This window comes from Chrysoperla carnea, chromosome 1, assembly GCF_905475395.1.
Source record: "Chrysoperla carnea chromosome 1, inChrCarn1.1, whole genome shotgun sequence".
Taxonomy (NCBI): domain Eukaryota; kingdom Metazoa; phylum Arthropoda; class Insecta; order Neuroptera; family Chrysopidae; genus Chrysoperla; species Chrysoperla carnea.
The window spans coordinates 83,196,560-83,212,091 of NC_058337.1; the positions used below are offsets into that span (position 1 = coordinate 83,196,560).

Sequence of the window (15,532 nt, forward strand, 5' to 3'; positions counted from 1 at the left end):
GGTCATTTCCTATTTTTTAGTTGATCTAGGTACGGAGACCTAAACTCGCACTTGAAACATAGCTAAGAACACTTCCCTTTAAATTAACTTTCAAACGAAACAAAAGAATATCAAAATCGGCTCATCCGTTAAGGCACTGCAATGCCACAGACAGACACACAAAGCGGTCAAACTTATAACATCTCTTTTTTGGTTCGGAGGTAAAAAAAAGTCCCATGTTGAAAAAAAAATTCTTATATAAATTTCACTCAATAAAAATAAATTAGTAATTATCTATAAAAAGGATAATGAAATTACATTTGTATATTTACTTAATTTAATTGATTATTGATTATTCTTCACCAACATGATTGTATCAGCAGATGATTTGTCTATCTCTTTATGAATTTATTAAGTTACTAGATATGCAATTTAATAATTTGATGAAAATCAATTCGATGATATTATAGATTGTTCCATTTTTAAACATATTTTACTATAACGATTTTTTTTTTTGAATTAATTTATAATAATTAGAATTAAATTACATAATATTCTTATTAAAAAAAATATATAATTTTTTTTTAAATAATAAAATAAAATATCTGTAACACTCTATCAAATATTAATTTATATGCACTAATTAGTGTATAAATATTAATGCTGCAGTTTTATTGTAGATTGGTATCTTAAATGAATGTTATTATACATTGCATTTTTTACTTATTTAATAAAATGCAATTGATTTTAATTATACTAATTATGTATTTATTTTATAAATTATAATATATTTTAATTTGCATTCATTTCATAAAATTAATATATCTTTTAACTACTATTAGATATAATTTATATTACAAAACTAGGTGTCAGATTTTTAAGATGATTGTATTAAAAAAAGATTGAAATTAAATGTTAAAAATAATTTTCTAAAAAACAAGCTTTTATTTTAGTGAACCAAAACTAAGAAAATACATTATTTTTAAAATTTGTAGTGAGATGTTTTTTGAAACTGATAGTGCAGCTAAGGTTTAAGGCAATTTAAGTTTGAGAGTGTTAATTTGTGGAAGTTATTAACATTAATTAAACACATTTTAGTTGCTTAAAATCCACTTTATTTAAGATTTTGTCTATCAAAATATTTTGTTTACGTACATTTCGACTTGTTAGTCATCTTCAGAACAATTGTTCTGACAAAATCTTAAATAAAGTGGATTTTAAGGTGTTTGTTTCCCTACAATATTGTAAAAAAGTTTTGGTTTATTGCACGGTACATACCTACATATAAACCAAATACATGCATTATAATCATGCGTCAAATAATGTGTTATTTTTAGCTATAAAATACCACGCAACTACAAAAATATATAATATATTGTGTGCAAGTGCTGCTTATAAATTTGATAATATAGATATCTCTCTTTAATCATCAATACTCTAACTACAGTCGCCCCTGTTCATCAAAAGATGGATCTTCGATGAACTCATAATTAAATTAAAATTTTGTTTTCATATCATCGACAACCTTATATTTTTATGCTATTATTATAAACTACAAAATTGTCTAAATATTTTAAATAGTTTTTTATCACACTCTCTAGATTTTTTGATACAGAAATATGAAATAAACTGAATCATATAGGATAACCTATATGATTCAGCATTTTTTCAGCCAACTTTGACGATAAAATAATAATAAAAAGCTCGGTGACCTAGGAATTTTTTGTGATTTTTGGAAATTTTGTTAATCAAAAAATGTATTTATAAAGTTTTATTAAAATCCCTAGTATTATTCAATCCTTGCACATCGCCTTAAAATGTATGTATTAAAAAAAATATTTTTTTTCTTTTCAATTTTAAGATAAATTAATCTTCAATTTTAAAGTAAACTATTTATTGTGTTATTTTACCATATACATACAAAATATTCTATAAATATAAATATAATCTTTAAATCCGTCAAAAATGGAAGACATACATGGAAGAAAATTTGCATATTTGGCCTTTTATTCTATATTATGGAAGTATCAAGTACTTAATATTACTTTTTATCAATTTGATATTCATGCAATATTAAATTTATAAATTCTCAGAAACGATACCCGTATAATTCTAGTTTAATGCATGTAAATGTAAAACATATGACTCAATTTATCTATTCGATTGATAATTGAACACGCTATATACCACGATGAAGTTAATAATTTATCGACATTTGAGCAATGTTATTATTTTTATTCACAGTTTTATTCAGGAAAATGACATTAAAGGAGGTTGGTGCATTTGAAGTATTTAAACATTCATGAACGACACTAGACATTAGACAGAAGAGGTAACAGCCAAGACGTTTTTTTTAGAGCCTGTTTATAGGGTCTCAATAAAGTCATAAAGTATCGGAGCTCCCCCTGAAGATAAAAAAAAAGGATAAGATTGTGCTATATTGAAAAAAAAATATCGAAAACAAACCAGATTTCATAAAAATTAAAGATAAGCTGCTTTGCATTTGAATTTTTTCCGAATTTAAACAAGAGTTGATTTGTAAATGACCTCGAATGACAAAGACAAATTCAAGGATAGAATCATTTTTACCTCTTCTCTAAAGTCCTTAGTTTCTGAGATCAGACGGGGTTCTCGTACCTTTTGAAATCATCGATGCATAAATAAAGATCTATAAAACAGCTGAATCGAATAAAAATTTAAAGATCTGTAGAAAACTAACTGATTATATAATCTTAAAAATTATCTTTATTAAAATAAAAATAAATCTAATGCAAATTAGGTAGCATTTTTATTTAAAAGTTCGCTCTTAATTATGTTGATTTTAATAAAGATTAATGTGAATGTGAATAGACTTAATCTTTACGCCAACCTCCTTAAATAAGTAAGTATGATATTATTTATTTTGTGAGATGTCTATAAAATTAATATCCTCTTCAAAACAAATTAATAAAAATGCAAATTATGATTGTATTATTGTCATATTGTACTCAATTGAGTCCAATAAATAAATCTAATCAAATATTTAAGAACATAATTATTGTATTCATTTTATAATATGCAGCAGTCATCGTATATTTACTTGATTAGTTTTGAGATGTTTTTATTCACTTAGAAGTAATTATTGTCCAACTCATGGATTACTTTGCTCGAATGTTTTAGAAGTTCGATTACCTCAAGTAATTGCAGAAGGATAATTATCAATCTGCTTAAATGGCTTAACGATTATTTAGACTTTTGAATCGAGGAAAATGCATTCTTGAAAACAATTCTCTTTTTGAATCATCCAAGAAAATTAAAAAAGAATATCTACTGGTGTTAAGCCAAAAAAATTATTCGTTACCAAAAAAAGGATTTTACTCCCAGCTAAAGGATAGAAAGAATATGGCACTTTTGAATCAAAGATATTTATTTATTGTGTTAAGTAAAATTTTCTCTAGCTTTTTGAATAGATATTTTTTCAAAAAGTTGAGCTTTCATATTACCTATGTATTACTCATTTCAAAGATACAAAGATACCTACACCAATTATATAAAGAGCGATATACTCAAAAACTACTGGACTGATTTTAATAAATTATTTCACCAATATAAAGCTGCATTATCAGCGAGTTACATGAGTTATATTTTATTTTCAATTTCAAATAATTAGAGATCCCTGCGAAAATTGCACAAATATAAACCAAGCTGTCAGAAATTTGCCTAAATTTTCACCTATATAGAAAGCTACATTATCATTAACATAGGCTGTATTTTATTTTCACAAAAATTAAGGTTCCGTACCAAACAATTAAAATCCATGAAATTGTAAACAAAGAGGGGTGGGGGTAAATGAGAGCAAGGGAAGTGAAGGCTATAACGGGAAGGTCTGTGTTTTTGAAGTTGTAATTGTCCAGCGAAACGGGTGGGGAAACTGCTAGTTATTAGTACCATTGATTCGAAATCGAGACATTTGAAATCAAAAGATTTTTTCTCTTCTACCATCAAAAAAAAGAAGAAATTTTACTATTTTGTGTAAAAGTGTAAAAGTTAACGAATAATCCTATGATTAAAGTAATTGCATTTTTGTATAATAAGATAATAATTATTAGTTTTAGCATCCAAAATAACACAAAAATGACAATAAATTTTTGAAAGTCGGACAAAAAATAGATATAGGTACCTATATCAATAATAGGCGTAAAAGTGCCCTTTTTAGATGCAAATGCTCGTAAATCGCTTTTAATGTGTACTAGTTTTGAGCTTCCCATACATATGGATTAGGAATAGACAGACGGAAGCGATAGCTTTGTTTTATACTATGTATTGATTGATACTCCTTTTCTTGTTTTGATTATGTGTTTTACACGTCATTTAAAAAAATATGTTTTTCCTAGCACTTTATATAGTTTATCAACGCATTTATGAATACAGTATTTTTAATACGAATTGTAAATTCACAATTGTTGAATGAATCATATGATTATGAATAATACTATTGTTTTAACAGTTTAACACATTTGATAAGAAATCAATAATAAATAAATAGTAGTATCAATTGCAAAGAATAATTATTCAATATTATAATAATTTTTCATATGTCAATGGATATTATTATTAATTGATAATTTTAAAATATGTATTATCTTATCAATTAAAAAAGCCGCAAAAGCAAAAAAAAAAACATGTGGGTGTGAATCTATTATTAATACAGAAATATCATAAGTCCGGATAAGTTTTAATGGTAAAACTTCCTATAATGTGTACCTTCCAAAATTACAAAATATTACAAAACAAACTTTTTTACCGAAAATGAATGATTAAATACCTAAATATTTACAATTAGGCTAATAATATTTTAAATCTATTTTAAATTATTTTAATTATAAAATGAAAATAATTAAGTAAATAAATAAATAGTGAATCATCATAGACGAATCATTTTCCCAAAAACCCTTAAAAAATGTGAATTTTATTACTAGACTGGAACAATTGAACAAAAAATGAATCATAATGTTTAATACCAGTGCAATTAAAATCGAATCAATTTATTTGCAGATTTTGTTAATCTATATCTAAATATTATTTTTAAAAAAAAATCAAAGGACAAAGTTTTTTATATGGACTGTTTAAAAATACGCAGTTAGTATTCACAGGCTAACGTATATAGTAGTTCAAACATTATTTTCACGTTAATACTACATATTATACACCGGTTTTGTATTTGTTTTATATATGTATCTATTTATATACATATAAAATACTTTTTTCTGAATGACTGACTGATTGATTGACTGACTGGCGGATCAGCACATAGCCTAAACTGCTGATCAAAGAGACCTGAAACTTAGAAAGTGTGTTCTTTGTATGACGTAGGCATTCGATAAGAAATGATTTTCCGAAATTCAATCCATAAGAGGGTGAAGGTTTGTATGAAAATCCGCCATTTTTGAGTTCACTACTGAATCGATTTTAACAAATCTTTCACCTTTAGAATGCTATATTGTCAGCAAGTACTTAACATGGGCGTATTTTTTTAATAAGGTCCCACACCACCAAAAAATTAAAATCCATTAAACAAAAGTGGAATTAAGTAAGGTTTAAGAAAGAGAAGGCTATAATAAAACATGGTTGTCTTTCTTTGTTTTTTAAGTTAAAAAAAACCAGCGACGCGGGCGGGTAACAGCTAGTATACGTAAATCAAAACTATACTTATTTTGTCATCTGATCATTTTCCCATTAAATACAGAGATATTTAGGCTTGACTATATAATCCGCCCATTTTAAATCATTACCCGTTTAAATTTTCACTAAAATTTTTCGAAACTGGTAATTTGTAAACGATAAAAATTTTGGTTAGTTGTGACTGACATAGGAATGAGCCTTGTTTAGTTGAAAATCAGGAAACTGACGCAATTTAAATGGTGGTACGATGTAGCCACAACTTTGACCTGCATTCTTTATTCTAAAATTGGTTTGTTTTTAATATAAGTAAAATTGATTAGTTTCCAGGAAATTAAATTTACTAAAATGTAACATCTAATAACGATTTCGACAATATATTTACTTAAATATTTAAGATATTAATGTTCTACTACCAGTAATTATTCAAAATATTGGGATTTTTATAATCTTGTTAGCTAACTAAAAAAAATTTTTTGCGATAGGCATTAATCATTAGAGCCAAATAATTTTCAAAAGGTAAAATAGAAAAATATTTTTGTGTTTCCTTTACCCGAAAATAATTTATAAAATTATTTACTTGTTAACATGCAAATATAGATACTTATTTCACTTTAAATAATATATTTCACACTTCGATAAAAAAAATTGTACGCATGAAGTTGATAGATGATTCACCGGGAAAATAAAATGATTGTACCTGAAGAGTCAAAATTAAAATTAAAATGCAGTCATGTCGTCGTCAGTCTGTTCTGTAGACAAATTATTTCAAATGTCTTTCTTGTCTGTGTTGTGCTGGAAATAGAGTCGACATATGCACCACTGTAGTTCAAAAAACCAATTCGAAACATCTAGAAACATTATGGAATTTCTAAAAATAGGCACATTATTTTTATTTTACTTTTTTTTTTTTTTTAAAGTATGTTTCTTTTTTGTTCATTCTAATGGGATTTCAAAGGTGAAGAACCTTTACGTCTTTTGCACGTGCCATAAATTTAACAGTGTAAGCAAATTTGCATATTGCCTGTTAAGGAGTTCAGGTTGGTTGACTTAAAATTCACGAAACATTTGGAGAAAATGTAGAGACAATTGTTGTATTAAGCATTGAATTTTTGCAAAAGAATGTAGCAAAAATTACTTTTAAAAAAAGCATTATTCTGCTTTCTACCTTAAAATTGAAAAAAATAGAGCCATGTAGTAATGGAACTCTTGGATAAATGTTTTTAATGCTTTTAGCTAAATAAATTACCTAGAAAATATTTAAAAAAAAAATATCGTCTTGACTTCTTCTAGTGCTTAATACAAACCTCATATTTTTTTGAGGATAGGCCCGTGTTTATGTAAAAATGGGCATCAATTTATTAACATTTAACAGTATGATTATATTAGTTATTGTAATTTCACCCCTGTCAAGGCAGAAATTTTTAAGGTGATTACTCGAACATTATTACTATAGTTTATTTTGTTCCTTTCTATAGTTACGCCAATTCCAAAAGTGTATGGAATTATTCTCCGGTCATTCTAAATATAGTCATAATTTATATAACAAGCCTATAAACGTTAATCGATTTCAAAAACGTTAAACTACATTACGGGGATAAGAAAAAAGAAAAGTAAAATTGGATTTTTTTCCTGGCTTTTTTGCACATTTTTCACAAAGAACATTTCATTATTATTATGTATTAATGTTAAAGCTACCTCAGGACATACTTGAAGAATATGTTAAGTTCATAATAATATATGGCTTAAATCAAAACTATTTATTTTTATTACCCCCGACAAGACTACCAAAATTTATCTGACTTCTTTTATATGCCGGGTTTCTCCCTATCTCGAACTATGAAATAAAAAGTACAAAAAAATACCGCCCTGAAACTTCACACAAAATTTATTATGCATTATTTGGGAATACCGAAAAAGTTCCAGCTTTTTTATTGTATTACTGCTAATTTTCAAACGCTAAAGCGCTGTTGAATTATAAATCCAGTTTCGAGCCTTCAATCAAGAATCAAGATAGAACAAGTCAGAGGTTAGCCTGCAAGATTTGAGACAGGCAGGCAGACAAGAAACGGACAATAAAGAGTTAATTTAAAGGTTTGATAAAGAATCGAAACTATATTAACTCGAAGTAACAATTAGTTTTTGATCTACAGTTAATATAAAATAAGTAATTTCTTCCCTGTCTAAAAATACTCTTAAGACATTATTTTACTATAAATTAAAAATTTTAATTAACTCTAATATTAATTAACAACATCGTGTAAAATTAACTAAAATCATAATTTGACAAACTTTTGGTACTGTTTAAAAAAATTTAGTTAATTAACTCGACAGTGGTGCATCGACCGAAATGAATTAAAAATTCCAAAACAATGACAAATCATTTTATTAAAAGTAATGAAACGTTTACTCAATTCTTTAAATTTTCAATTTGTTTCTAGAGAGATATGTTTTAATTTGAATTTTATTTTTAATATAAAAATGTAAATTGGTTCAAAAATTAGTACGTCTGCATGAAATTTATTAATTCAAAAATATGTATTTGGATTTAGAAAAATTTTAATTGAAATTTGCCTGAACAAATGTCCATATTTTTTAAATGGCAAAAAAATTAATATTCGATGTGGAATAATAACTCAAAAATTTGGAAATTAGAATAATAACCCAAGATTTTTGAAATCATTTGAATTTTGAATACTTTTTCTAGATGCAAAATTAACTAAATAATTTAAATACCAAAATTAACGCCCATATAATCACAATTCTTTGTATGAAGGAAATTTTATCGTACATAAAAATAATTATTGGCTCAAATTTGTTTATGGGAGACCTTGGAAATTCTTATTTCAATTTGTAACAAAATGTTTATTAGATTTCTTCTCAAAAATTTAATAGCTTTTGAAAAAAAATTTCATCACAAAAAATTTATGGATTAAAGTATTGAATAACCATAATATGTGGTATTATCAACAATGAAAAAGATAAGGAATTTTGGAAACAATAGAAATTCATCTAAAAAGCACAATTATTTTATTACTAACCTTAGCACCAATTTGGTTTCCACATTGACCGGCTTGCAAATGAACAATTTCACGCATATTGAATTGTTAAAACGTATACAAAATAAATAATACAAAAAAATTTCTACAACAATTGGAATATCTTCTGAATTAACTGGAAGACCCACAACTGAACAATAAGTAAGTAGTGTTCAGCGGTTTTATCAGTAACCGACAGTTGCGCGAGTGGAATAGATGTAAAACATACATAAATACTAATACAAATATCTAGATTGAAACGGCACTACCGTTCGAAAACTATTCAAATCAAATCTGAAAGACGGAAAAATTATGTACCTAGCCGAAAATGTAAGAAATTTTTCTTTCAGTAAATTTTTCTCTGCAGTCTACTATTTAAATGAATTCCAACAACGAATGTTTATCACTTCAAACACGATTATCCCTTCCAAAAAGTAAGGAAAACAAATATTTTAGGTAATTAGTACATAAATACTTGAGATTTTTAAGAAAATTGTGAAAATTTTGTTGGTCTCTTATTTGGATATAAATGATTTATAAAACAATTTTGAACAAATACAAAAATCGTAGTACAAAAAAATCTAAATATTTGGTGATGGACCATATCGACTGAAATCATGAAAAAATTTCCTCAGTTGACATCTCAGAAGCTTATCATTTAATCTCAAAACCTTTTGATGTCTATGGATTAAACTGAATAATTAGGACACTAAAAACAAAAAATTCAGCTTATGTTAAAATTTTTGGATATATCTAGAACTGAACATTGCTCCGAAATAAAAGCTTTTAGTGCAGAATTTTAGAAGATTCGTTCGGATCTGCCCCGAATTTCACTTATTATACCAGGTATTTATGAAATATATCAAGGAGACTATAGGACTAAGGGACTTAGTTCAGTCCCAAGTTCGTAATACGTAAAAATATTGATGCTTCGAACAAAATTTTGGTATAGGTGTTCATAAAATCACCCAATTGGTCTTTGTTTGGTTGTGTTTCTGTCTATCCGTCTGTCTTTCCGTCCGTAAACACACTAACTCAAAAACGAAACGAAATATCAAGCTGAAATTTTAATAGCGTGCTTAAGACGTAAATAGTGAGGTCGAGTTTGTAAATGAGCAACATAAGTCAATTGGGTTTTGGATCCGTAGGACCAATCTTGTAAACCGTGAGAGATAGAACAGTTCAAACGCATAAAATGTTCCTTATAAAAAGAATAAACAACCTTTGTTTGAAACATTTTTTTCATCATGTATGTGTTTGTTTGTCTATAGCATTCTATATCTCTTCAGGAAATGAGAATTTATTCTTCTGTTGTGTTTGCAATTTTCAATAGGTACAGAGCTGTTTTATACTGTACTACTACCATATTATATATTTAGTACATTAATAATTTTTGTTTGATATGGGTAAAATCGTAAAATGGTTGTGTATTAAGTGATTCAAATGTATTATTTATTATAAATACATCTATATATAAAAAAAATTCTTTTTTAAATTAATAATTTTTAATATTTGTTCTAGACAATGATACAGACATTACAGTTTTACACAGTGGCGGATTTAGAGATTTGCCGCCCGTAGGCTATTCAATTTTTGCCGCCTCTAAATTTTGATATCTTAGTTCACAATCATATCAATTATCTATCAATAAAATTGCAACTTTATGATTTGTGCTCCATTATCCTCAGTACATCAACTTTTCCCGTATGGTTAGTATCATCGAGAACTATGGTACCGTGTTAGATCCTTGATTATTTTTACAGCAAAGAATTATCAAAAAACAATATTTTATGCAAAAAATATCTCAAACATGTACCAATTTTAAAGTAAGTTAAGGTATGTGTTAAAACTATACAATACTTATGTAATAGGAATAAAGCTTACACAAAAAATCTAGATTTGGCGAACGTTGATAAATATTTATTATTACACTTACAGTTACAAAACAACACAATAAATATATCCTTTCTTAATTATTTGTTAGTATTATAATTCAAGTCAAATTATAAAAGCATTACAATACTATTTTGCGACACTTTGAATTCGCAAAATCATTTATTATATCGTCGTACGAAATCTTGTTTATTAGCTCTGACTCTATGCACAAGAGAGCTAAAGCGTTTAGCTTTTCTTGACTTAAAGTCGATCGGAGGTAGTTCTTTACTCTCTTCAAGCAAGAGAAGCTTCTTTCACCTGAACAATTTGTCGCTGGTGTACAAAGAGCCATACGAAGTACTCTATCCAAGTTTGGATAAATGCTTCCTAGATTCTGATCTCGCAGGAATAAAGACAGACTTTTTAATAATCCAGACTATAATATGGAATCGCTATTGCGATATTCTAAAAATTCATGATCATTACATTATAATCAAAAGCGTTTAGCAATTGTTTATGCAGAGATTTTGAGATATTTATTATTTAGCACTGTATATAGGACTATATTTCGGTTTTTGTTGAATATTTTAATTCCTCTATAATTTTTGAAATTCGTATTTTGTGTGTGTATTATAATTTTTTCTAAATTTTGTCAATCGAAATAAAAAATTTATGAACTAAATTTGCCGCCCCTTAAAATTTGCCGCTCTAGGCTCCAGCCTACTCAGCCTGCTGGTAAATCCGCCACTGGTTTTACAGTATAACTTTTTTTATATTATTACAAACAAGTAAATAGACAGATAGGGACTTTAATTCCGTTATGTGTAAAATAAGAAATATATAATTTACTTATATTTAAAAAAAAAACTAACAATTTTTATTTTGAATTATAACTTGTCAATTATTGTGCGAAATACATGCAAGCTTCATCTAGATTAATTTCTTTGAATGTAGTTTGTTTATATTTGGAACATTGAAGAGAAAAATTATCATCTTTAATCTATGTTGAAAGTGTCATTGAATTTTGAATCAGCAATATGATCCGCAGATAATAATATACTACACAGGACAAGTATATCTTTGCGTGAGGCGAATTTGCTTCTGAGACTACATTGAACAGTAATAATTAAAATTGTCTCCAATTAGAAAGTTTCTATTCTCAAGCCACAATTGTAAAAACTAAGAGTCTAACGAGAGAGAAACTAACTCTTCATCAAAGTGGATATAGCACGTCATAGCCACAGGAGTCAATACAGGAAAATTATATCGAAAACTATGATAGGGAATGTACTGAGAAAGAAGACGCAATGCAAACGATATATCATTTTCTTCGTGAATGTTTAGCCCCGGCGACCCGACGATTTTTTATTTTCCGGAAAGGGCATCAAACGGGCAAAATGGACATTCAAAGAGGGAGGAGAAATATTACTTTGGCTTAACACTGGCGATAAACTTCCTAAAATACTAAAGTTAAAGAAAGATTAATCAATTATTAATAAAACAGTGTGGAAATCAGCTATACTTATTTATTCGTAATTCATTCATTTGGCGTTCCCTAGTTTCCCCTATACGCCCGTAAAAACAGCTTAGAGAAAAACAACTTTGGTAAACTGTAATGCCAGTCGGGGTCGATAGTTCTAACCGAAATGTTCAATCTAACCTACCTATTTGATGAAATATAGATGAAAAAATGATATTTACTTTACTAATTAACCAATTACACAATTAAAAGTTAAAAAATAAATATGTAATTAAAACCTGAGAAGCAATGATATGAATAATTTTAAATTATTAAAAAACATCTATTAAATTAAAATATACTGTATTAAGTAATTAAAAGCTGTACACCTTACATCCCAAAAAAGTTCACAACATAATATTTGTCTACCTCTCAAATATTACTGTACCTACCTCTTTTTTCTGCATCTAGTAAAAATACATAACTTGTTTAAATGCATACATGTACCCCTGCTCGCTTGAAGAATTGTTGTATGTTCGTTCTAATATTATATAAACATTTGTATATAAATATTTGTATATAAATTTGTATATAAACATTTGTATATAAATCATCACAAAAGCCATTCTAGCCAAAAACACTATCGTAATTATCACCTTCACCTCCGACTAGTTATACCATGTATATGAAATATACCAAGGTATACTAAGTTTAGTCCCAAGTTTGTAACGCTTAAAAATATTGATACCATGAACAAAATCTTGGTATAGGTGTTCATAAAATCACCTAATTAATCCATTTCCGGTTGTCTGTCTGCCTGTCTGTCGTCTGGCCGTCTGTCATCACGATAAATCAAAAACGAAAAAATAAGAGTAATCAACATTGTCTATACATGGTATTTCAATAATTAACTCAATCAATTGTTTGTTTTCACTAGCTTAAAAATTAAAAAAGGTTCATCTAAACCAAATTCAAGAAATAAACTTTAAAGCAACCGACGTATATTTATGAAAATTTCAATAATTTTCATCCAATTTCCACCAATAAAAATGGATAGGCAATGGAAAGTATGGATTGAAAGCTTCTTAGTCAGAATTAAGAAACATATTCATCTTATTTTAGCACAGGTAGCTCGTTTCACCAAGGCCGTGAGCCTACTTGAAAGTGCCTACATGAAATTTTCGCATGGGTCATCTAGTTTTAGTTATTTTGCATTTGGATATTTTTCAAAAGATTGTATAAAACAATATACAAAAAATCAAATTCATATACCTAATGGAAAACTTTTTCATGCTGTAATTGTACAATTACCTGACTAAATAATAATTAGATCATTTACTAAAAAATTATAAAATTTGCATTATTAGATTATATTATAATACAAATTTTTTTTTTTTGTAAAAATATAAAGAAGCACATAACAAATAAATAAAATCCGTTAACCATTTTTATAATGTCAATAACCATTACTTTTTAGTAATATTGCATTTGAAATAGGTAAGCATGAAAATGTCTCATTTTCTTCATGTAAGAGGTTACAAGTATTTTCTACCTTTTACCCTACAATATATCAATACATAGTATAAAACAAAGTAGCTTTCTCTGTCCCTATGTCCCTATGTCCCTTTGTATGCTTAAATCTTTGAAACTACGCAACGGATTTTGATGCGGTTTTTTAATAGATAGAGTGATTCAAGAGGAAGGTTTTTATGTATAATACATCCATATTATAGTAGAGTAAGGGGTTGAAATAGGGGTTGAAAGGGATATGCTTCAAAAACTAAAAAAGTTGGGCATCGATTAAGCTCAAATATTGACACGATATACAACCAGCTTCAAAGATCTATTGTTTTTATCTACTTTTAACCTTCGGAGGGTAGAAAGGTGTAGTGAGAAAGTGGGAAGGAATTATCGAATATTTACAAATATACCTAAGTGGGGTATCAAATAAAAGAGCATGACGTGTACATTACAAAACTGTTATCCCACGCAAGGAAATGTGGAGGGAGGGGTGCAAGTGGGGATGTTGCCCAGCAAAGCGGGTAGTTCACAGCTAGTTTCTTATAAAAGACGATGGTAAAACCATAGTGATCCAAGTATCCTTTTTCTCAAAATAAAGACTTTGGCATGTGGGCGCAAAAAGAAGTAATACCGATACCGATATTGATTTCTTGTGTTTCTTTTGAAAGGTAATTTAATGAAGAGTGTTCTTAGCTATGTTTCAAGTGCGAGTTTAAGGTTCCGTACCCGGAACAACTAAAAAATAGGAAAGAATCCTCAAAATCGGTTCAATTTGGAGAAGACTCTAAGAAAAAAGGTAATTTAATGGAGAAATGTAGTTCACAATATATCTGAAAATTTTAAATTACGAAGTTATTCTTTATAATAAAAATGACCCACTTTTTGAAACATTTTTTTGACATTCAACAAGATTCCACAAAAATTGAATGTCAAAACACTTGTAAATGGAAATTTTTGAATTCGATTTCTGCTGATTATCTTTTAAAAATTTCTTAATTTTTAAACGGTCTAGAAAATCAAACTCAATTTCTAGGAGAAAATGATAACTTATAATTAATAATTATTTATTTTAATTTAATGCAAGCATTTTTGTTTCTTTAATGAGAAATCTTTACCCTTCATTTGGGACTCCCAACTAATTTTGATACAGAGCCCCTCCAAGGCGAGCTACGCCACTGAACAACTACTTTCTTCCCGGTTGCTCTCAATTTTTTCTTTCAGTAGATCATGGTCCGGGATTTAAAGAGTTAAAATCTTAAAATTGAATTTGAGACGTTTCTAGGAATGTTATGTTTATTTTATATAAATCATTTCATGTAACAATGTTCAATAAAATGTTTATATACCTTGAAGTGACGACATTGAATTATTATAAATTTAAAAAATTTCAATAATTGTATAGAATATAGATGGATACCGTAAGCATACAAAATTTAGACAAATAAGCAATTGACTATACTTATAAACTAACTAGTACTTATTGAGTAAATAGTTCAATACCATGAAATACATATCAAAATCAGTTTGAAATTTTTAAATTTTTGATTTAGTTTTCTTACTAATCATGCAAAAAGTAATTCGAGACAATTTTATTGACTTAATTTTCGTTTTAAATTGAATTGATGCTCTCTGGATAGTTAATCATAGTAAATAACGAGTCAGGACCATCACTAGTGAGTCTGGGCGTATTTATTATAACAGTTGCGAAACTATTGTATCATCAATAATATAAGAAGAGATACTCATAAAATAGGAAAAAGTTCATGTAAACTTATAAAATCAAAGACTTTTCATTTTCAACACTTGCAATTAAGTTTCGAATCAAAATATTAAAATACTAAGAAAATGTTCCTTTCAAAATAATTTGAGAGTCCTTTCACAGAAATAATAATTCATATAACTTGTTTATATGATCAAAGGCAGATTTCTATAAAGAAAAGTAGACACTTGCATACAGGCGTGAGGTTATTACAAAAGGCGCGCTCGTGGAAGTTTTTAAACA

At 27.6% G+C, this 15,532-nt stretch overlaps 1 protein-coding gene across 3 annotated transcripts in view; it reads right to left on the reverse strand.

Annotated features, from left to right (window-relative positions):
• LOC123305819 (tubulin beta chain-like) overlaps positions 1-8,817 on the reverse strand; it is a 31,334-nt gene extending 22,517 nt beyond the window's left edge. For all 3 annotated transcript variants that reach the window (XM_044887650.1, XM_044887651.1, XM_044887649.1), the window contains exon 1: positions 8,679-8,817. In XM_044887650.1, coding sequence (XP_044743585.1) covers positions 8,679-8,735 — 57 coding nt within the window. In that variant the 5' untranslated portion in view covers positions 8,736-8,817. The remainder of the gene's footprint in view (positions 1-8,678) is intronic.
• Positions 8,818-15,532: the final 6,715 nt, after the last annotated feature.